Below are 23208 nucleotides of genomic sequence, written 5' to 3'. Positions count from 1 at the left end.
CATCACATTCTTTCTGCAGGAGTTCAAAATCAGAAGTCGGCCTTCCCATTCTTTGAGCGGTCCGAAATACCACTTGTGGGCGTCAAGCTCGCGGGAGAGGGTGACACCGGGGACATAACAGCAAAAAGCGTTGATCGGAAGTTACCTATCGGCCAAATTGAAATACGACAGCCATACATTTCAAACCCAGAGCCTGGTGAATAAGTTCGAGATACAGAGCAAAAATGAGAAGACTCACATCTTGATTGTAGTTCGTCCTACCATCTATGGAACCCTTCCAGTTCTCCAGTCCTCAATTACCATCACGAACGAAAACGGCGTGAACACTCCCTGCCGGAGGTTGGAATCGATAATAATGGGATTTTGGGCCTTCCAGATGGGCACTCCGGCTCGCAAGGAATTTTTACTTTCTCGAACCGAGGTTCATTTCCCACTAGTTCTTATTTGCCAATGCACAATTATACTTGGCTCTGGCAAGTTGAACACAACGAGTCTTGGCGATGGAAGGTGGGTGACTTCAATAATAGCGTGTACTTAGCTGCTAGAGGCCCCACGAGACTAGATCATGACTAAAAAGGGTCCTTCGTCCTAGAGAGAGCTCTACTACCGTCCTAGTCTCCCTAGCCCGTGTTAGTGGCATCTAGAAGCAGCGTTCGCGGCTATCACTTATAAGAACTGGGAATGAAATTTCATTATGGCTAGCTCATGGCTACGGTGAGCCTACAGTGGCACTGTTATATTCCACTCGTTTCATGACCAAGGCACTATGAGATGGATTCAAGGGCATGTTTGAAGTGGAATTTCTAGATACTATTTGGGCTCGCCTCTTCCATATCATGTGATTTTTCTATTGCAGACTTCATATGAGAAGATGGAATGGGACGTGGATAAATTTGATACTAAGCATCCCAGTATCTTTCCTGGTTCGATCGGAGAATATATGCGGCTGGATGCTCCGTACAGCCACGATGTTAGTGTGCAGATCGAAAGTCAGCCTCATACTAGTCGACTTCGCGTGTTGTGCATCAGGCTGCGTAGCCTTGTGCTTATTCCGACACCTTCCTCATTTCTAAACGACAAGTAATACCACCAGTATATATTTCGAAGGACTTTGATCTCATCGGGAATGACACACGTCTCCCTGTCTGAACGAACTTCGCGAAATTGCATCATCTTACCTCTCCCAATATGTTAGGTCCAAGACGGGAAACGACTCAAGTGATCGCAGGTGAAAACCTACGCAAAGAAAGACTCGTTGTGCTTCTAAATAGTCTCTTTGACCACCAGTGGAAGCTTGAGGTCGGCTTGTTTTTTTCATGACTGTCATAGCTTAGTCGTCTAATCTTACATAGATGATCGATGGTTCCTGGCATCTTCAAAGTCCAAGGCCGCTCACAGATGTGCGTAGCGCTTGTGAAGTCTACGATATTTGATTATTCTATTGCTAATATCAGAGTAACCCGTTAGGATGAGACTCAAAGCTGTATGGACAACGAGTCTAGCTCTCAGTATGTTTCTGTTCGCATCATCAACAATTGGGAAAAAGGTATAACGATTCCAGAAATCTGCAGCATGAAGAGTACCCTGAGGCGCCAGCGGCATCTCGATCTCTATCAGGAAACCTTGAGTATTTGAAACTGTACCCAGAGCTTACTGCCGAAAGCTCCTCGGAAGGCGAGATCACGTCCTTTCGAAAGGATTCAGAGGAATCTCTTTCCCCGTCAAAAATTATCAAGGCTTCGGGTGAAAGTTCTTTCACATCAAGAAGAACTTTAAATTGGAGCGAAATTTCTTCTAGATTGAAGAAACGCAAGGCTCTCGGCGATTCTACTTCCATTTTCATAAACGGGACGGCTCTACACAAGAGAACTATCTCAAAGAGCATAGAAGCACCAGGAAAAGCTCGGTCCATGTCGGGATCCTTCGAGTATTCAAGCTCAGGTGAAAATCCGAATATTCAAATCTCAGCGCAAGGCGACATCACAGTCACTGTTGGATATGAGCAGCTTGGCGGCGATAAAGCTTCCAGTTCCGTCCTGGTAATAAAGGAATGGAGAGGTATCAATAAAAATGGGATTGGAACACGAGAGCATGGCTTTAGGAACATCTTCCAAGGACATACTTCCACAGTTTTTGAAGTCGATGCCGTGGTAACCAGGGAAAATGCTGGTACAGACGGGGTAGGGGGGAGTTTTATGACCAAGGTAGGTGGTACTGGATGTCAGGGGTACAATATCACTGATCTGGCATCTTCTAGCTTGCCGTGAAACAATTAAAGAAAGAAATAAGCTCAAAAAGATTTGACGAAGAGTATCAAAGTTTATACGCAGTGTCTCGCGTACATCACCCCAACATTGTTACATTCCTAGGTGGCTTTCTGTATGGAGACGACAATACGGTCAGCCGCAACTTTCTTTTCCCGATGGCTATCGGAGACATGAAGCAGTTTATTTGTGGATCTATCAATCACAGTGCGCTCTCGCAATTCTCGGGCACATTGTGGGCACAGTTTGAAGGCCTTGCAAGTGCCATCCAATTTCTACATGACCGATATCACATGGTGCATATGGACATAAAATCATCTAATATTCTTATATACAAGCACGCTAATGGTCTAAGACTGATTGCTAAGCTTGCCGACTTTGGTATAGCAAAGAAAAATACTGTGGACTCTGAAAAGATCCGAAAATTGCTTCGTTACGAGGATGTTTGGAAGCTGGGTATTGCTTTTGCTGAGCTTTTGACCTATCTCGGGGGAAGCACGGTAGGTGTCAAGCAGTTTTATAAATGCATTCTATTCAAATATGATGAGGATACTCCTTATAATGAGAATATCGTCAAGTTAGATATCATGGCGTGGCTGAGGTGGACGTTGAGAGATCAACCTTGGGGGAAAGAGGTGACCGAAATTACATTGAGGATGTTGGGAACTCGAGATGAATGCCCTTCCGCTGCCGAAGTTTCAAGATTTTTGGCCAATGTGAGTTGGCCCTTTTCCGACTTGACATTCCCAAGTCGTCGCAGTGGCTAAATTGGAACAGTCGAGTAGTGCTTGTTTCTTTGATGGCAGACGCTTTGTACACTTTGAAAATACAGATAGCATCCCGAAACCGTCGATATTGGACAAGACAAGATCGTTCATCGAGCAAAGATTCGGTGCCTGTATTTCTTGGTGGCCGTTTCCTCCTGTTCGATACTCATGTCCCTCAGGTTTAACGAGGGTTGGATGGAAGGTAGGTCGCAGAGAAAAATGTTATGCATTGGTACTGCAGGTGACTGATGTGTCTATTTTCCATAGTGGTGCACACACAACCTTTATGTCGATCTACCTAACGAGGTGGTCAAGTTGTACAAAGAAAACTGCTGCACGATACTTTCTTCTCTCCCAGCGGAACCTTTATTGCCACGGTCCAACCCACAACCAGGCTCATTCAATTCCGGTTCGAGTCAGTCATCTAATCTAAATATAGTGGCTCCGCATCACTCGACGAAAAATGGGCCCCAGTCGTCGGATTTAAGCAGTGGAGCCATTACTACACCTTCAGCTTCACCAAGCCCTCAGGCCCAGGTGAAAGAACTGTACTGGTGTGTCGACAAGGCCTGGGTTGAGCCGTCAGAGACTTGGCTTTGCATTGAGGACCCGCATCAAATTGCAGAAGACCGGATTCTTTGCACAAAATTGAAGGCTTCGTACGATCGTATCAGAGGCCTTCGAGGACGATACCTGTCATGGAAAACTTGTCTGGGCATCAAGTTCACTAGCGTAAGTGTTCTTCGCCTCATGACATAGCATTATGAAAATCTAATATTCTATGATCGGAGTTCAATCGGCTCTACACAGGGAAAAGCCAGGTCATTTGTATGTCAGTGGGACTTCCCAAGCCACCGGGATATGAATACGTCCTATCCCAGCCTGAGCTCGTTCACATGGCGATTGCTTCCGAGCAGATACTAGCTGGCATACATGATCCGTCAAAGGTTGTAGGCAATGACACCTTGGAAATGATACCGAAGAAAGTTGACCCTCTATTGCAACCACACAAAGGAGCAGAAGGCTGGGGATTACACGCCGTTCAGGGCTGGTCAATGTGGAAAATTGTTCTGTGGATGGGTGCACTCACCGTGGTTGGGCTGCTATTTGTGGTATTGTGGCTAGTACTGGTTGATTCAAAAGATTTGCAAAATGCGTTCACCCCTGGAATGTTTCTAGTAGCAATGCTATGCCTGGCGCTTGGTGTCCCGCAATTTCTGGACGCTGCTTAGGCTGCATCTGTTGGGGCGAGGATTTCTTAGGAAAGATCTCATTTCTGATACAATCATGAGAATACAGGGAATTGTTACGTTGGGAATATGAATGAGAAGTCGTGTATAATCAATATTTACTATCAAAATTTGAGCCTTGGATTTGATCACCCATCAGGCTTGGGTCAACCACTATCCCACATGCTGGTAACCTTGGAACACTTCAAATGTCGTTGTATATACGCGGGTAAATACAAATTGCTTCCAAGGACCGCTTTTATTTTCATGATTCCATTTTTATACACTGTCCCAAACCCGCACTCTATCCATAGCATTAGCAACAAAACTCCCCCACCTAGGTATATAAGAGCAAACCCATACCTATAGAACTGCAATACACTCAATTTCAACGTCCGTATTAAGCGGCAAAGTCTTGACAGCAACGCAACTACCCCATCCACAGGTCAGTCCCTCATTCTCTGAACACGTATAATAGACACGGAAGGATTTACTCACGTTCGGCAAGGCTTAACATCCCCCCAATACTGCGTGTACACCGAATTCATATCCGCAAAGTTATCCATATTATCCAAAAACACATTCACTTTAACAACCTTGTCAATCGAGGAACCAGCCGCTTCGAGGACGTGGGTCAGATTTTTGATGCATTGGTGCTTTTTGTCTATCAGCCTGATTCCGCAAACCTGGAAATCGTTGCAATCAATGATGGGGAAATGGGACGTACAGTGTGAGCTTTAACGTCGCCATCAATCAATTTTCCAGTCTCGGCGTCCATGGGTACGGCACCGGAGCAGTAGACAACACCGTTGGCGATGATGGCCTGGGAGTAGATACCAGGCAAAGGCTTGGGGGCCTTTTCGGTGAGGACGGGGGTTTTGGTTGTCATTTTGATTGAAGTATATGAACGGAAGGCCGAAGATTGACTATAGTGTGTAGAATGTGTAGTAGTAAGTGAAGAATGAAGAGCAGGAAGAAACGGGAAATTCATGGGAAAAATAGTTAAATACTCTAGCTAGTAGCTCAGCTCAGGTACCTACCCCTCCATATTCCTCACCTAACTATTTCTAGAAGCCCCTCCGCTTACCAATACGATGCATTCCACCATGCCACTTAACATCTAGATGGCATACCAATCTCATTGGTCACCATGCAACAACGACAAAGTAAGGAGGTTGCAAGAGGGGAAAATGTGCATCCCACGCTCGGTGATTGTACCGGTAAGTGTATAACCGATAAGATAAAGAGTGGAGTATATCGATGTGGATATGCAATTGCCGGATTTGGACTGTATATGTCCAGCATATCGAGCTGGTTCACGATATAGCTTGAGAGTCAGAGTGTGCCAATTCCAGGATTTAACAAGAATGTAGAATGGAAACCTTGGCAGTCCCCTTGAAGAAATTGTGATATTACGTCCCTTGTACCTGTAAGCCGATACAACGTTTATCACCCCGCAATTCCGTATTCGGCAATCCGTACCTCGCAAGTACACCATCCCACGCAATACGTGGACACCTAGAATCGTGAGCTTGCATGCATCAATGCCAGATCGACCGTGTTCTCGTTACGCATTGCATAGTCAAGTGACCTTTTCCCTTACATCTTGAGTGTTATACGATTCGCTCGTAGTGTCGTACTCTGGTACACCCGTGTAAGCGTGGACCTTGACTTGGGATGGGATGAAACCCATGATTGGTAATGAGATAGCTTAGGTTTAGGGCTTTGGCGGACGACTGGGATTGCGCTACTGACATTTATTTCTTCTTCTGTCGTGAGGGGTGATCTAGTTACTGTACTTAGATAAGAAGATTCTTTCGCTTCGCCTTTCTTCAGTTTGGATTATATAGTTGTTTTGTCGGCTACACACCCCAATCTCCTCGTCTGCAATTGAAACAACTTCATACTATCAACAAGAAGCTCCCAAAAGGGATAGAAAAAATGGCCGGCGTAACTCAACCCCCCTACCCCCTCCATCCCTCCATCGCCTCTCGCATCCATCCCGAGTATGCCGCCTTTTACAACGAATACATCATCAACCAACAACAAGTCCACCTCCAACCCGTCGCCGCCTCTCGCACATCAGGCGTCCTGATCCCCGGTGGCGGTCCCGTTCTACCAGTCGGCAAAACAGAGGACATCGCCATCAAACGCGTCGAAACTGAAGGTCCTGATGTGTTGGTGCGAGTATTCACACCCGAAACACCAGCCCCGGAAGGTGGATATGGCGTTATGTTGTATATGCATGGAGGTGGATGGGTGTTGGGGAACATAAATACCGAGAATACGGTCTGCACGAATATCTGTAAGAGAGCGGGTGTTGTGGTTGTTAGTGTTGATTATCGGTTTGTCCTCCTCCCATTGCTCCGTTTTACTATATATTCCAATGCTAAGGTATTGACCAGACTTGCTCCCGAAAACCCCTTCCCAGCCGCCGTGCACGACTGCTGGGAAGCCCTCCTCTGGCTTCACACCCCTTCCACAATTTCTCATCTAAACATCAACGTGACCTCCAAACTCAGCGTCGGCGGCTCCTCTGCCGGCGGCAACCTCGCCGCCGTCCTAACGCACAAAGCGCTCCTCGAACGACCAGGCCAAATCAACATCGTCGCGCAAGCCCTCAGCGTCCCCGTAACCGACAACACCGCCACTCCCCAGAACAACTGGGCATGGAAAGAATTCGAATTTACAGCCGCATTACCAGCGCTGAAAATGATGTGGTATCGCAGACATTACCTGCCCGATGAGAAAGAATGGAGCAACCCCGAAGCGTCGCCGCTGTTGTATGGTAACGAAGATGGGCATTGGGCGAAGTTGCCGCCGGCGGTTGTGGTGGTGGGAGAGCTGGATGTGCTCAGGGGTGAGGGGGAGGCGTATGCGAAGAAGTTGCAGGAGAATGGGGTTAGGGCGGAGGTGCATGTTATGAAGGGGATGCCGCATCCGTTTTTGGCGATGGATGCAGTGTTGGAGGCGGGGAGGGAGGCGATTACGTTGTTGGTGGAGGCTGTTAAGAGTTCTCTTTGATTTATCTAGATATCTACCTAAGGTAGAGGTGGGTTGCAAGTATATACAATAGACTTGGTAGTTGACTTACGAGCATGTTTGTTTATTCTAACCAATAGATTCATCTACAGCAACCAACGCCTAGATATATAGAAACCTGTAGGCAAGACGTGTACATACATGGATTCAAGTTATAAACAAGAGCAAGGAGAAGATGACGTCAAGTCGCTGATGTTGTGTTTGTTGCGTATGGAAGGGATATATAGAAAGAAAAGAAAATGACAGCTCAACAACAACGCCATATGATGCAGATTCAGATTGTGTCGCGAGAGGATGGATGCGTATTCGGAGTTGCGGGGTCTGCGGGGGCTATGAGGATACCGAGTGTTTCGAAAGCGTCGGTTGGAAAGAGATCAAGTCATATTCTCTCGTGCTCTGTACTGATTCCGCCATGATTCTCCAGCAGACTGCGGCGGAGGCGGAAGTGGTCCTGAAGGTGGAGGCGCAGCTCCCATGGGTAAAGTAGTGGTATGTAGTCCGCCCTGATGATTAGAACTCAATGCGCGAGGGAAATGCGGCCGTGAAGGGGGATCAATTGCAGATCGAGGTTCGCCGGAGTAGTTGCGTGGAGATCGGCCCCTTCCGTTGCGTGCTTCTTCACTTTCAAGAGAGAGATGTTCGAGGGACAAGTACGGAGATTGTTGTCTCGAAGAGGATTGAGATGATCTGGAGTTGTGTGATACATGTTGTGATTGCTGTTGCGCATACTGATTGTGATTGCTATAATCGGCATGATGGGGCGTAGGGTTATGGTGAGAGGACGGACTAAAGTGTTGTTTATGTGCAGAAGTAATGTCGTTTCGGAGCGGAATCTCCCCAAATGTTGGCGTAGGATGAGATGGCGCGGCTGACACGGTTGTAGCAGGGGTATCTCGAGGCGTCATATCTGGAGAAGGACTGCTAGATGTTGTGGTTGCTGTTTTAAGTGAAGCTGGGGCGGGTGGTTCTAGGTACGAATGACGGTCTTGGGCGTGCATCATCTTTCGAGCCCATTTTTGTAGATCAACAGGTGTCCGCTTGGCGGCTTGCAGAAAAGCATCCTTATCCTGTTGATTGTTAGCGATATATATAGAAAGAACGGTCTTATGTCTTACATAGAGTTCCCTCGGCGTGGGCCGCTCCTCAGACTTCTTGAGCAAGCACTTGGCCACAAATTCGTGCAGAATAGGAGGGAAAGCGTCACTCTTGGGTAGCTTAGGTGCAGGCTCATGCACAATCTGCTGTAAAAGATCCAGAATTCCCATCGGCCCAGCACTGGCTCGATCGCCGGCAGCCGAGTCAGTAGCATCAAACGGGAATCGTCCGACGGCAAGCTCCATCACAGTCAATCCAACACTCCAAACATCAGATCGAACAGTATATGCGCCTCCCTGGATACGTTCCGGAGCCATGTAGGTGGAAGTACCGACAAAGGTATCGGCGACGGAATTAACGGTCTCGGTAGCCACGCCAAAGTCGCACAGTTTAATATTTCCTCGAGAGTTGACTAAGACGTTGGACGGTTTGATGTCGCGGTGCATGATTCGGTGGTTCTCATATAAATATACCAAGCCAGCGAGGATAGACTCGGTGATTTTGCCTAGGACGTCGATACGGACCGGTCCGAACTCTTTGGAGATGCGATCGAGAGAGCTTCACATCGTCAGTATTATTTGCTTACAAACCAGTGTCAAGACTGTACGCACCCGCAGTCCATATATTCCATACACAAGACAATATCGCGCGACTCGTTCTGAAAGGCGCCGTAAAATGTGACGATATAAGGCGAGTTGCAGTCGTGACCGACCTGGAGTTCACGGAGGATCTGTTTGCGTACGTTCTCTTTCGCATCGACACGGATAATCTAAAAATTCAGAATCAGATATGAATCTCTACAATCGATCGAGAGACCAACCTTCCGTGCCATAACGACCTTTGTCGTGGCATGCATAACCTTGGCCACGGTACCGCCATTTCCAGCACCAACCTCCTTCAATGTCACCAAATCCTCACTGCGCAAATCGAGCTTGAACTCGAGGCCAATTTCCAACGTATCTGAACGGGTGCTCTCTGTGTTTCCGACCGCGCCGGGGACTTGAGCATCGCCTTCAGATGGGGTGGACGCTGGCTTTGGTGTGGAATTGAGGGCGAGTCCCTTTACATTCTTGCGTTTCATGGTACGGGGTTTGAATGCGTCGGCCATGATTGTGGTTGTAGGCCGCACGGCGGCGACTGGCTGTACGATAAGGATGTCGAATAATGCAGTATAAAAGAAATATCTAGTTGTGATCGAGAGATGTCAGTAAATCAGCGGTGAGGTGATTTAGAAGCTCCGTCGTGATGCATTGCGGGGGAATGGATATTAAGAGAAGGACAGTTTGGGCTGTTTCGGCTTCCCCCTGGTGCTTCCTTTCTCTCGGAACAAATGAGACAACACTTACAGCTTGGCTTGGAGGCTTCCCTATAAAAAGCAACAAGATAGAACAAACGGCCGACCCTTTTTCTCGTGGCTGTCACACACAGACACAGCCAGGAATTTTCAGGAGTCGGTGGAATGAATAATGCAGAGTGATGGGATGAGTGGAAGATGCAGCGGGGCCAATCAGCGCGCTTGGGGCGGCGAAAGCTGTTCGCGCCAACTGAGCCTGGGCGGTACCAGAACCAACGATAATTCGCTCGATTTGCCAATATTGAAATACAAATAATACGATAGTCTGCTGATGGCGCGAAAGTACTGGCCGATGGGAAAAGCCAGCGAGATCGTTATCGAGTAGGCGAGCCAGAGGAAGTCGGGCAGGAAAGCCGACGCAACTGATGACTGGAGATGTGAAACTTGGGCTATGTGTCAGGAGGCGGGGATCAAATTGCATAGGACTAGCCCTTCTAACTAGTTACTTTGTGTGTGTTTGGTAATCGGAATCCTTCATTTTGTGCTCTCGCTGATATATTGATCTGAGGAGAGTCCATCGACCGGGAGAATATTCCGTAGTAGGATGACAATGATACGTAGACATCGAGGCCGAACCTATAACGATGCGATCAGAATGGATGAGACTATATATGGCAAGTAAGCTACTTAACATTTAATCATCCTTGCTCCGGCTATACCATTCTCGATAGATAATAGAAATGAGTCTGTATGCTTCAACAACTGGCCAATCAGACGCCACTATTCGATCCAGCCTCCGATGGGCTTATGCGCCACACTTAAGCCCATATTAGGCCTAGCGCATCCGCCACATTGGCGCGCCTTTTTTGTTGCTGGGAGAGAAGGAAGCTGCCAACTGTCGCTCTGGTCCAGCTGTGAGCTCGCCTCCAATTCACCTGCCAGCTCGTCTTCAATCACTCGTCTGAGGCCGCGAGCTTCAGATACTGCGCGCCATCTACCTTAATACACTACGGATTACTCATCGTCACAACAAACAACATGAGCACCAGAGACTTGATAGAGGGCGAGGCGCTGTTGGATGACGAGGAGAACGATGAGGAGTTCGACGAAGAGACCGGCGAGCCCATCAGAGGTCCTAGCAAAGGACAGTCCAATTCATACGATGATTCCAGTGAAGAGGATGATGAAGAAGAGGAAGACGAGGAAGCTGCTCGCGCGGTAAATGACCTCACTGTTGACGTTTGTCAAAAGTCGTCCGCTGACTTGTTCACTATCTAGGTTCGTGAAGGATTTATCGTTGACGAAGATGAAGAAATCGAGGAACGCGCCGAGCGCCGCCGAGAACGAAAGAAGCGCAGACGAGAGGAGCGTGAGAGAGAGGAGATTGTTCTTGATCAGGAAGATTTAGATCTCATCGGCGAGCAAAATCCAGATTTCCAGCCTCAGTCAACTGAAGTATGTCTAATTGTTTCCTGATATACGAGCGAAAACTAACATCTAGGAAGTCAAAATTCAAACGTCTGAAACGAGGTCATAAGTCAGATCGCCCCGCCGACGTCTTTAACTGGGATGAGGAAGAAGAAGCTGCAGATTATGGCAGGCCTAGTCACCGCCGTCGCGACGAAGAAATGGACGACTTTATCGAAGAAGACGAGTTCTCGGATGAGGAACGTCAGCGCCGAGAAGACGACGAAGAAATTGCACATCCCGTCCGCAAGGGAATATCCGGTCTTGCCATCTCTGAAGCTACTGGCCTCGACGAAAATGCCTTAGAAGATATGCGTGCGGCTTTCGGTGACGGTACCGACTATTTGTTTGCTCTCGAAATGGAGGAGGACGAAGAAGAGCAGCAAGAGGAAGAAACAAAGCACCTCGATTTGAAGGACGTTTTCGAACCTACGCTATTAGCCGAAAAGATGTTGACTGACGAGGATAACGAGATTCGCTTTGCCGATGAACCGGAACGCCATCAAATTGCTCGGAAGCCGTACAAAGGCGTTGTTCTGTCCGACGATGAGTTCCGTGAAGAAGCCGTGTGGATTTCAAACTTGATGCTTTTGAGGAAACAACATGTCATTGAGGATAACCTACAGGAGCCGTTTCAACGTGCTGTTGCCAAAGTCCTCGAGTTCATGGTGACCGACGATTTCGAAGTGCCTTTTATTTTCCAACATCGCAAGGATTACTTGATTCATGCCGCCAAGGTTCCAGCTTCTCCTGACCCAGGCAACCCTGATGCGCCGGAGTTCGTTGTACGCGCCCAGAAACTGTTGAACATGAACGACTTGTGGGACATTTTCGAACACGACTTGAAATTCCGAGCTTATATTGATAAGAGACATACCTTACAAAAGACATATGACCGGCTTCAAGACATGAAAATCAAGGATGAAATCGTGGATGAGATGCTCACCGCTGCGACTACAATGGAGGAATTACAAGATGTCCAGGAATATTTGCATTTCCAATACGGACCTCAAATCAAGGATCTCTCTTTAAATTCGGACGAGACGAACGGTGAAGTGGATGGCGATGCTAATGGACAGGCTAACGGCCAGACTACTCGCCGCAAAGCGGGTACGAACACCTTCTTTGAAAGAATTCGCAAGAGCAACGTCTATAGTTTGGTGCGCTCTTTCGGTATTACTGCCGACGCATTCGCTCAAGCCGCTTCTCAGAATCGCCGTGGACAGTACACTGAGGATCCCGAAAAACCACCCGAGGAGCTTGCAGATACCGCTCTGGACACCGACTACAGCAACTCAACAAGCGCAATGAGAGCTGCCAAGGCCATGTTCGTGGAAGAGTTGGTGATGAATCCGAGAATGCGAAAAGTCATTCGTGAACAGTGCTACAGGAATGGCGTTGTGGATTGCTACCGAACAGAAAAAGGTCTTCGAAGGATAGACGAGCAACATCCGTACTACGAATTTAAGTATTTGCGTAACCAGCAACTCACGGATATTGCTCGACGTCCAGAGCTTTTCTTGAGCATGCTCAAAGCTGAAGAGGAAGGATTGATCAACGTGACAGTCACTTTTCAAAACTTTGATCGCTATCGCCAAAGTCTATACAGCCATATTGAGTCTGACAGTCAGAGTGATGTCGCTGATGCTTGGAATCGAGAGAGACGTGAGGTTCTCGATACCGCACTCGGCCGTCTTGTCAAACTGATGACACGAAGCGTCAAGGAGAATATTCGACAGAATTGCGAGAATCATGTCACTAAAGAAGTCCGCGAAGTGTTCTCGAACAAACTGGATCAAGCTCCTTACAAGCCTAAAGGCATGGTTCTTGGTACAGTTCCTCGAGTGCTTGCTTTCTCCAATGGTGATGCTCCTGTAAATGGCGATCACTTCATCCACTGGGTCTGGGTTGAAGAAGAAGGCCGGCCCCAAGAGAATGGAAAGTTTGCCAAACTGCAACTTGGAGATGTAGAGCGTGGCGTCCCAGACGGAGAGGACGTTGCTGCATTTGTAGAGTTGGTGCGCCGCCGCATTCCTGATGTCATTGCTGTCTCAGGGCGATCACCAGAGACTCGCAAGCTGTACAAGCTGCTTTGTGATCTTGTCGACCGCAAAGATCTTCGTGCTGCTCCATATACTGTCGGTCAAGGAAAGGAGGCGAAAGAGATTACTGATAGGTTGGAGGTTATCATGGTCAATGATGAAACAGCACAGTTATACGCCAACAGCGAGCGCGCTACTGTAGACTTCCCGATCAAACAGAGTTGGCTCACATGTTACTGCTGTGGCATTGCACGATACCTCCAGAACCCGTTGAAAGAGTACGCAGCACTTGGCAAAGATTTGGTGTCCATTCAGTTCACACCCGGTCAGCGGTATCTAGCCGAAGATATTGTTTCAAAACAATTGGAGAGCGCCCTAGTCGATATGGTGAATCTGTGCGGTGTCGATATCAATGAAGCTGTGAGTGATACGGCAACACAAACTCTCCTTCAATATGTCTGCGGTCTCGGACCCCGAAAGGCTTCTCATTTGGTCAAGATTGTTAACATGAACGGCGGCATTGTCAACAACCGTGTGGAACTACTTGGTGTCGAGGCGCAATATCCTGCTATGGGCGTGAAAGTGTGGAACAATTGTGCCAGCTTCCTTTACCTTGATTGGGAGAACGTGGAGACAGATGCTGATCCCCTAGACAACACCCGAGTGCATCCTGAAGATTATGATATTGCTCGCAAGATGGCCGCTGATGCATTGGAACTTGACGAAGAAGACATCAAGGCAGAGACGGACGAGTCTGGACCGGGCGCTATTGTTCGGAAGCTTCTCAAAGATGACCTTCAAGATCGTGTCAATGATTTGATCCTGGAGGAGTATGCTGAGCAGCTGGAGAAGAACCTGAACCAACGCAAGCGAGCCACATTAGAAACCATCCGAGCCGAGCTGCAACAGCCTTATGAAGAATTACGAAAACAATTCGTCTTCCCTACCACAGATGAAATCTTCACTATGCTCACCGGCGAGACAAATGAAACCCTGGCCGACGGTATGGTTGTGCCAATGTCCATCAAGCGAATTGCCCAGGACCATATTGAAGGAAAACTTGACTGTGGAGTTGAGGTGCTTGTTTCCGAGTCGGATATCACAGACCGACATGACATACCGCCAAGAGCACTTTTCCAAGTGCATCAATCCGTTCAAGGCAAGATCTTGTACTTGAACAAGAAAACATTCCAGTGCAACATGACCCTTCGTGAAGACAAGGTCAGCAAAGGATACCAGCGGCTGATTGAGAAGCATCGCGGTGAATGGGATGATCGACAGGAACAAGAAGACCGTGACTTACTTCAAGAAAAGGCGAAAACAGAGAGCCGATTCGTCAGAGTCATCAAACATCCTCTATTCCGAGCATACAACTCAAAGCAAGCAGAAGAGTACTTGGGAGGAATGAACCGGGGCGACTGCGTAATTCGCCCCTCTTCGAAAGGACCCGACCATCTCACGGTCACATGGAAAGTCGCTGATGGTGTTTACCAACACATTGACGTCCTGGAATTGGACAAGGAAAATGAATACTCAGTTGGTCGGATTTTGAAGATCGGCGGCAAATACACGTACAGTGATCTGGACGAGTTGATTGTCAGCCATGTGCAGACAATGGCCAGGAAGGTTGACGAGATTATGTCTCATGAGAAGTACCAAAGCGGGACCAAGGCAGATACAGGTATATATTTTTCTCTCGTGATTGTCGACGATTTACTAACATTTTCTAGAAAAATGGTTAACAACTTACACTATGGCAAACCCTAAACGATCCGTTTACGCATTTTGCATCAACCCCAAGTACCCTGGATATTTCTTCCTGTGCTTCAAAGCCGGACAAAACGCAACTCTACAGAGCTGGAATGTCAAAGTCATTCCCCAAGGTTTTGAGCTGCAGCGCAATCCTTACCCTGACATGCGTGCGTTGTGCAATGGATTCAAGCTGCTTTTCACGAATATGCAAGTTGGTCGAGTTGGCCAAGGTTTGCCTCGCAGGTGATTCTTTTGTCATTACCTTTTTATCGTGTCCTTTGTATTCAAAGGCAAATCTGCACAGTATTGTAATTCATCAACTAAGCCGAGTTTGGGAAAGGGTTTTTTGCATTGGGCTGATTTATTAACATTTCAATCTTTGTATTATTTTTTTTCTGCTATCCATTGGCGCAAGCTAGCATAAACATCAATATGGAATATTATTATCATTCATCTTCATGTACAGCACATGCCACACCGTGAAATACATAAATCCAAAATACAACAGATTAACACATCTCATATCGCCAACTCAACTGAACCATCTCCTCTGTCACACCCCCCTTCATGACCTTCTCGATCTGATCCAAATTCCCCGAATCCAGACGCCTATTCTCCCTCAAAACCAACCACCTATAAAACGTGATCGTAGCCACAAACAAAAAAGCACAACCCATCAACGTACCAAACGCGGCATAGAAATGGGGAGCCTGGTAATACAAATACGACGCCCAGATGTTTGATGTTCCGCCAATTGCATTGACGAGCGCAGATGCAACTGCGCGCTTGGAGATGGGTCGAGCTAGGTGCACGTTGATGGTTTTGTAGAGCAATAATTGCGGCCCGACAGACGCGAAAGGGAGGACCATCATGGAGAAGTACCTCGCGCCAACATTCGTGGTCGCCATGGGTATTATGTACATGGTTATGGCGATTGAGATGCAGCCTACGATCAGTGGGTAGCATGTGTTTCGTCTATCGGAGTAGTACATAATCCCGTAGTACACAATGCCGGCTAGTATGTATGGCGGCGCGGTGAGTAATAGACTGATGGTGCTAGAGTAATTGAGCGATTTGACCAGGGTTGGGAAGTAGTTCGCAATCGAGCCTTGGGCTTGGGACAACATATTGCAAAAAATCATGAGGAGAAGTTTTGGATCTGATAGGGCTTGAAGCACAGTCCCGAAAGTGTTGCTCCATTCGGCGGCTTCAGCGGTTCCGGCTTCAGACTCAATGCGCCAGACGGCGAGATCGCGTTGTAAGGGGGTGAGCATGCGGCTGTTATGTGGGAATTCGGGCATGATGCAGGCACAAACAATGCCAATGCCGACGGTGGCACTACCCTCGATAATGAAGAGCCATTGCCACCCACGAATCCCATGCGTGCCATCCAATTGCATGATCCCGGCAGCGAACAACCCACCAAACGCGTTTCCGACTTGTTGTGCAATGTACAACCCCGCGATGCGTTTGCCGAGTTCGCGCTTTGTGTACCACGCAGAAAGATAGTAGATTGCACCGGGGAAGAAGACCGCCTCTGCGACGCCGAGGATGGCGCGCACGGCGAGGAGTTGCCCGTACGTTCGCACTGATGCCGTGGCGGCGGAGATTGCGCCCCAGATCGAGACTGCGATGCAGATGTACATTCCGGGACGAGAGATTTTGCTGATTATCAGATTGCTCGGGATCTGAAAGGGGAGATAACCGACAAACAGGATGGAGACGGCTGTCGCGAATTGTTGAGTGGTCATATGCAGATCTTCTGTGATCCCTTGAAGTTTTGCGGCGGACAGGTTTTGACGATCGATATAGTTCAGGATGTATAGTATCCCGATCACGGGTAAGATGAAGAAGTCGATTTTGCGGACGAGTTTCTTGTTGAGGGCCTCCAACTCGTCAGAGGGGAGGCCCTGAAGGGACGCGGGCATTAGGCGTCTTCGGATTCCATCCATGTCAGAGAGGGTTTCGAGTTTGCCCTCGGCAGAAGAGACGTTGTCATCTTCCTGGCCTAGGGTGATGACCTTGTCCAGCTTTGGCTCCATCGTCATGGTAAGACGGTTCGAAACGAAATAATGAAATAGGAGGTTGACTTGTGCAAGAAGACACCAAGAGCTCCCGTCGCAAGCAATAGGGTTAACACTCAAGCAAGTCTCGTTACTCTCCGTAGTTCTTTGATACCTAATAGTTCAAAGCTGAAAGCGATGTTGCGAGAGCACACAACCAGAAACACCACTCCTCCCCTTCCAATCTCTCAAATTTATACAGCTCGGGCACGGCTAATGCTCCCCCCAGTCCCCCGATTGTTATCAGCACAAAAGCATGCTGTAGCGTACTATCTCTTTGAGCCAAGTCAGCCGATTGGTACTTACGCGAATGGCCACTAGTATCACCAGGTTTGTACGTACGTAGTAGTCGTGTGAATAGGATCACTTGGGATAGATAGTGTGGGGAATAATTTCCTCGGGTGTTGAGATAAGCTATCTTTCGTCTGGTCTGGATTGACTGGGTCCGGGATTCCAGCCAACGCGAATGAGTGGATTACCATTGTACGGAATATGAAATTAAGTTTGGCATGGATATGGGGTAATGGAAAGAAACAGAGATAGCAGAGGAAATCTGATACTATTCACTCCTTGGGAGGAGCTCTGGTCTGTATGTGGTTAAAGCTTGTTTGATCTACTGCAAATTCTGTGGAGATATGCAACTGGGTTATATTGTCAGAGAGATAGAGTAATATATATTCACATCCAATGTTCGACATTTCCGGAGCTCCTCCCGATCTCCATTTCAGGCACTTACCATCTCCAGATACAACTTCGACCTTTGAGCTTCATGGCGCTCCTCCATGATAGACATGATTATTGAGCTGCCAGAGAGCTCGCAGAATAATAGTTTTTTTTTTAAGAAAAACCAGTATATTCTAAATGTAACTTCCAATGTTGATTAGAACCTTTTAATATGAAATGAACATCCATTTTGAAAAGCTGAAATCAAATCACAATTTATACTCGTTCACTTACGTACCGTTTACTTTCTACTTTTTGCTATTACCGATATTCGCAATAAAAACGCAAGAAAATCAAAATGGCCACACAAAACAGCAGCACCGAATATGCCACCGCACACACAACCACAATCTCAAATTCACGCCTCAGAATACTCAATAAGCTCAAGAATGGCGAGTTCCCGCTCATGACATTCATGGCCATCCCTTCCGTCCGCCAGGCCCAGATAGTAGCCCTTACCGGTCTAGACGGAGTCATCATTGACTGCGAACATGGCCACATCGGCGACGACTCTATGCACAATTCTGTCGCCGCTATATCTGCCCTTGGAGCGTCACCCATTATCCGAATTCGTGGCCCTGCGCATGACATTATTAAACGAGCCCTTGATACCGGTGCCCACGGTATCATGGTACCGCAGATCAACAACGCAGAAGAAGCGAGATCGATTGTGCAATCATCGAAATTCCCGCCTCAGGGTGTACGAGGGCAAGGATCCGCGTTCCCGGCTATTGGCCACGGACTCACGACACCAGAGTACATGATATCCGCAAACGAGACCCTCTTGACAATGATTCAGATTGAGACTCGCGCCGGTGTGGAGAATGTCGATGAGATTGCTGCTGTTCCCGGTGTCGATGTTCTATTCATTGGGCCCAATGACCTTGCGCAATCGCTGCTTGGATATGTGCCAGCGCGAGGTGATGAGCCGGAGTTTGTGGCTGCTATTGACAAGATTGTGGATGCGGCGAAGAGGAATGGGAAATGGGTCGCTCGGCTGGTGAATAATGGTTCGTTGGCCAAGGAGGCGAAGAAGCGGTTTGATACTGTTGCGATCACGGGTGATACAAAGGCGATTCAGAATTGGTATATGGCTGAGATTGATGTTGCTCGTTCATGATAGATATAGATTTCGCTTCTTGATAATGAAGTTTTGAATCCAGTTTTTTGAGAAGAATTTCCGTTTCTTTCGGGGTTAAGACTAGCTATATATAGATTTGTAGCACATTCGAGGTTACCTCAACAGTCACGACCTTACTTTCTGGTCCTTATCATCGGGGCATTTCTGGATAAAGTATATCTTACAAAGGAAAGTTCGATCAACACAAATTAAAATTGCTAAATGCTCCGCTACATACTTAGGGTAGGTGTCACCGGGCAAGGACTCAGGTACGTCTTTGTTGTTGATAATAGTATACAAAAACATTTGCTTTTCAAGGCTAGTCTACCTTTATAAGGCTACATAATATTTACCCAGGTTCCTTCTAACAATTTAAAATTCATCCATTTTCTATTGCAACCATCGTAACATAGTCTAAGCCTGCGCAATACATTCAATCTCAATAACAGTTCCATCGCCAGGAGGAACAGCCTGAAGACAAGATCTCGATGGCATCGGTTGCGGCAAGAAATCAATGTAGACTTCATTCATGGCCGCGAAATCCTTCATATCTGCAAGATAGACATTGTATTTGACCACTTTGTCGAGAGAAGAACCAGATAGCTCGAGGACTTCTTTGAGGTTCTCGAGGACCTTTCTCTGTTGGGTAGCATGAGTATGTGAACTTATGATATAGGGTGATTCTCGCATGGGTGGATGGACTTACGGTTGCTTGTTTGATTTCTCCGGTGGCTGTTTGGCCGGCGCAGAAAACGAGGCCAGGGACTTTGACGGCGGGGCCTGCATAGAATTTTTAATAAGACAAAATTTGTTCGGAAATTTCTTCTCGATATAGAACTTACAGTTGTGAGGCTTGGGAGGGAATTTCTCGCTGGAAATGAGTTGGCGAGACATTTTGTGGTGTTTTGTGGAAGGCAAAAAGTATTTTTGAAAGGCAAATAACTAAAACAAGATGATACAGAGAGCGTTTACGGTGTTTGCAGGTTGTTGATGTGCTGATGACTCTTCTGTCGTTATCACTTATCTCTTGATCCTTTATAGGAAATGAAGCTTAGGAACACAGAGTGGGTAGAGATTTTTTCAAAACAGGGGAGTAAAAATTGAAGGAGCTCGCTATCCACTCTCCAGGGACCTATCTCTACCTCAAAACCGTAACTCAATACAACTACAAGTAGTTGACTGTATCTCGACGATAAAACGTGGAGAAGGAGGAGCAGACTCCTACATATCTTAATTCTCCACTTTGTTGTCACTATCTACTACGTACACATTAATACGTTTGGCTTTTCTCATTCGATTACGTACACGAAAAGCCTCAAGAATTCAGCTTTGGCTAATTGATAGATGGTTTGTACGTAGTCAAAGGGAGGAGTGGTTTTGATAGTGGGGTTTTGGAGGGTCTTTAGGGTTATGTTTGGGAGGAGCTCCTCCCACTCCTCCCGGAATTTCTAGATTGTCCACAAGTTGCAACTACTTTCCTATCAAGCTACTTTTAGTGGTTTTACGTATCTTCAATTGAAGACAATAATGCGGAGAGTAAGTTTACGCCACGCTATGGGCGTCTTATCAGTGGAATTCGGGTCTTAATACTCCACTAGTATCAAGGCAGAGGAGCTCTGTGGAATCGAGTAGCCGGGGAAGGAGAAGCATTAGATACGATAGGGACATTTAATATCGTAACCTACGAGGTGCCTGTGGGTCCAGAAACAGTTGGAGAACATGTATTCATACCGGCACTGATACAGAGCGAGTATCTCTTGATCCAAGACAGGATAGGAGGAGGTGCCGCCCTGCTCTGTTGTCAGCTCCCTAGTCCTCGCGTTCGGAACGTGAGCTCTTGTCAATAGTAGCTTAGTCATATAATAGCACCAAGTCTGAGTACGTTGAGGGCAAAGATATAAGACAAATGATATTGTGTTCAAGGACACACCTTTGAAGGCAGTTTTCACTATTCAACCCCAATATCTATACTTCACATCAACTAATACATTCAGCGATGGCACCTGCAGCTCCATTCAATCCCCCTTCAGTAGATCTGCCTGGCAAGCCCTTCGTGCCGGAATGGATTCCCCCCTCAATTACAAAAGAGACGCACAACTTCGCTCAGCTCAAATCTATTGATCTTTCTTTGCTCGATAGTGAAGACCCAGCAGTCGTTGATGAGCTAATCCAGAAAGTAAAAGTTGCTATTCGTGATGATGGATTTCTCTTTCTTGAGAACTATGGAGTTTCTTTGGAACAGGTGAGTAATGAATGCTGTTTAGATATGTGGATGCTGATTGACTGTGTTTGTCACCCTAGCTTCATCGCCAATTCTCTCTTGCCCGATATCTTTATAACAATATTTCGGAAGAAGATAAGGAACGTCTTCTCTTTGACCCTGATACTGGAATGTGGTCCGGTTACAAGCATCCATATGGTTTCAAGGTGAGCTTGACTCAAGGATTTATGGTGTAATCTGAAGTTGCTGACTCGATCGTTTTAAGCGTCACCGTGGTGTTCCTGACGGCATCGAACAGTTCAACTGGTACAACCGCGAATGGCGAGACATCAACCGCATCCCCAAATGTCTACACCCCTTCATGGACGAAATCGAAGCCTTCTGCAACTATTTGACCAAGTCCGTCAATCGACGACTTCTTACCCTTTTCTCACGCGTTTTGGAGTTATCGGATGATTACCTTTGGGACAATGTACAATCCCACGGAAGTCCGACTGGCGAAGGCTACTTCCGCCATGCCCTCTTCCGACCTGTACAAAAGCAGACCGCAGAATCATCCAAAGGACTTCGTATGCACGGCCACACAGACTTCGGCTTGACTACTTTACTTTTCTCTGTCCCTATCTCGTGCTTGCAGATCTGGGGCCGCGATGAGGAATGGCACTATGTGCCCTACAAGCCGGGTGCTCTTGTTGTCAACATTGGCGATACTTTGGAGATTGTCTCTGGAGGCCACTTCAAGGCAACTCGTCACCGCGTATTCAAGCCTCCTGCTGATCAATTGAATGAAGAGCGTCTTTCTTTGGTTCTTTTCAATAGCTCTGTTGGAGACTTGAGAATGGCACCTGCCAAAGGTCAGTTTTCGCTAGTCACAAGATTTAAGTCTTGGAATATATACTAATCCTCTTGTTTCTCCAGATTCTCCCCTGATCCAACGAGAAGGTTGCGTCGAAGAACAAGGCGTCTACAAAGAATTCAAGAACCGTACTGCCCAGGGCAAACTCGTACCCACCAACCGTGAATGGCGGGAGATTCAGATTGCCACGGCCACTGACCCTACAGATACAGTGCGCAACAGAGTCGGAGCTGACCAAGTCTTGATTGATGGAAAGCTCATGCAGCAACGAGAATACATGGGTGTCAAAGTCGTTCTTCCTGTTTAGTCTGGATGATCGTGAATGAACATGTATATATATACCATTTGATAGCTATTTCGGTTTGAATTTTTTCTGCTTAAATTGCAGATATTCCATTTTTAACAATTCCCAGACAGTAAATATCAACCTTTCTCATGATCGACGAATCCAAGGTTAGTTGCCTCACGCACAGTCCTTTCGTCGACTGAGGCGATATGTGTAATGTATTGTAATTGGTGTCTGCTTATCGTGTGTCGGCTACAATTCCTGGTTACTGAGTGGACGGATTGTGACAGATACGCGGGGATAAAGCATGTCTTATCTATAAATACGTGTAATACGATGACATACGTCTCCTCGATAACCGGACCATCTCCGACTCCACTGCTTTCCCCGTTAAGTTCCTATCTCCAAACTCTCAACCTTGAACCTCCAAGTATTAATTACATTCGGGTGGTCTCAGATCAACAGATCAATATGTCTGCCGTCGCTACTATGAACCTGCAAAATGCACCATATCAGCCATTCCAATGCAACATCTGCCAGAGACGCTTCACCAGAAACGAGAACCTGAAGCGACATGCAGCACTACACACCCGTCTCCATGGTGTTTCCGACCTTTCTTGTGAAGTATGTAATGTCACGTTTTCGCGACGTGACCTGCATCATCGACATATGAAACGAAAACATGCTGAGCACGAAGATTCACGAGCCACAAAGAGACCATACCAGAAGAGAAGTACAGCGACAAAGCCGACAATTGCTGCTGGAAGGAACTCTCATGTCGAGAACGATACAGCCTCATCGGTGTCCCCAGCAGGTAGTGGGAATTCATGGAGTCCTCAACAGTCCGGTGACGATGGAGAACCGCAAGCGGACTATGAAACATGGTCGCCCGGCTTACGCTTTGCTGATAGTGCCCATCAGGAAAAAGACATAGATTTGATCATAAGAAGTGCCAATATGGATATCGAATCAAGAAACATACAAGCC

General features: G+C 47.1%; 9 protein-coding genes across 9 annotated transcripts; 5 read left to right on the top strand and 4 right to left on the bottom strand.

The window, feature by feature from the left end:
- Window positions 1–1485: 1485 nt before the first annotated feature.
- Window positions 1486–4263, top strand: BHQ10_009086 (uncharacterized protein; the record flags this gene model as incomplete). The annotated part of the gene is made up of 7 exons (XM_040881963.1): window positions 1486–1508; window positions 1562–2204; window positions 2258–2560; window positions 2633–2980; window positions 3042–3162; window positions 3471–3763; window positions 3823–4263. 7 exons carry the CDS (start codon window positions 1486–1488, stop codon window positions 4261–4263), a joined length of 2172 nt encoding a protein of 723 aa, XP_040737588.1.
- A 360-nt stretch (window positions 4264–4623) lies between these two features.
- On the bottom strand, window positions 4624–5149 carry BHQ10_009085 (uncharacterized protein; the record flags this gene model as incomplete). The annotated part of the gene is made up of 3 exons (XM_040881962.1): window positions 4624–4690; window positions 4759–4916; window positions 4988–5149. 3 exons carry the CDS (start codon window positions 5147–5149, stop codon window positions 4624–4626), a joined length of 387 nt encoding a protein of 128 aa, XP_040737587.1.
- Window positions 5150–6201: 1052 nt separating this feature from the next.
- Window positions 6202–7284, top strand: BHQ10_009084 (uncharacterized protein; the record flags this gene model as incomplete). The annotated part of the gene is made up of 2 exons (XM_040881961.1): window positions 6202–6605; window positions 6666–7284. 2 exons carry the CDS (start codon window positions 6202–6204, stop codon window positions 7282–7284), a joined length of 1023 nt encoding a protein of 340 aa, XP_040737586.1.
- Window positions 7285–7676: 392 nt separating this feature from the next.
- BHQ10_009083 (uncharacterized protein) lies at window positions 7677–9505 on the bottom strand (the record flags this gene model as incomplete). The annotated part of the gene is made up of 4 exons (XM_040881960.1): window positions 7677–8369; window positions 8418–8955; window positions 9009–9166; window positions 9218–9505. 4 exons carry the CDS (start codon window positions 9503–9505, stop codon window positions 7677–7679), a joined length of 1677 nt encoding a protein of 558 aa, XP_040737585.1.
- A 1224-nt stretch (window positions 9506–10729) lies between these two features.
- BHQ10_009082 (uncharacterized protein) lies at window positions 10730–15199 on the top strand (the record flags this gene model as incomplete). Its single annotated transcript, XM_040881959.1, has 4 exons — window positions 10730–10909; window positions 10970–11146; window positions 11197–14881; window positions 14931–15199. 4 exons carry the CDS (start codon window positions 10730–10732, stop codon window positions 15197–15199), a joined length of 4311 nt encoding a protein of 1436 aa, XP_040737584.1.
- Window positions 15200–15461: 262 nt separating this feature from the next.
- On the bottom strand, window positions 15462–17000 carry BHQ10_009081 (uncharacterized protein; the record flags this gene model as incomplete). Its single annotated transcript, XM_040881958.1, has 1 exon — window positions 15462–17000. The coding sequence occupies one exon, from the start codon at window positions 16998–17000 to the stop codon at window positions 15462–15464; it is 1539 nt and encodes a 512-aa protein (XP_040737583.1).
- A 1036-nt stretch (window positions 17001–18036) lies between these two features.
- Window positions 18037–18858, top strand: BHQ10_009080 (uncharacterized protein; the record flags this gene model as incomplete). The annotated part of the gene is made up of 1 exon (XM_040881957.1): window positions 18037–18858. The coding sequence occupies one exon, from the start codon at window positions 18037–18039 to the stop codon at window positions 18856–18858; it is 822 nt and encodes a 273-aa protein (XP_040737582.1).
- Window positions 18859–19272: 414 nt separating this feature from the next.
- Window positions 19273–19752, bottom strand: BHQ10_009079 (uncharacterized protein; the record flags this gene model as incomplete). Its single annotated transcript, XM_040881955.1, has 3 exons — window positions 19273–19497; window positions 19565–19638; window positions 19701–19752. 3 exons carry the CDS (start codon window positions 19750–19752, stop codon window positions 19273–19275), a joined length of 351 nt encoding a protein of 116 aa, XP_040737581.1.
- Window positions 19753–20854: 1102 nt separating this feature from the next.
- BHQ10_009078 (uncharacterized protein) lies at window positions 20855–22242 on the top strand (the record flags this gene model as incomplete). Its single annotated transcript, XM_040881954.1, has 4 exons — window positions 20855–21100; window positions 21160–21285; window positions 21345–21933; window positions 21998–22242. 4 exons carry the CDS (start codon window positions 20855–20857, stop codon window positions 22240–22242), a joined length of 1206 nt encoding a protein of 401 aa, XP_040737580.1.
- Between the last annotated feature and the right edge of the window lie 966 nt (window positions 22243–23208).

The sequence above is a fragment of the Talaromyces amestolkiae genome (genome assembly GCF_001896365.1).
Source record: "Talaromyces amestolkiae strain CIB chromosome Unknown scaffold22.1, whole genome shotgun sequence".
Classification (NCBI taxonomy): Eukaryota; Fungi; Ascomycota; class Eurotiomycetes; order Eurotiales; family Trichocomaceae; genus Talaromyces; species Talaromyces amestolkiae.
The sequence above is the reverse complement of the archived record's forward strand: the minus strand, read 5'-3'. Positions and strand labels throughout refer to the sequence as shown.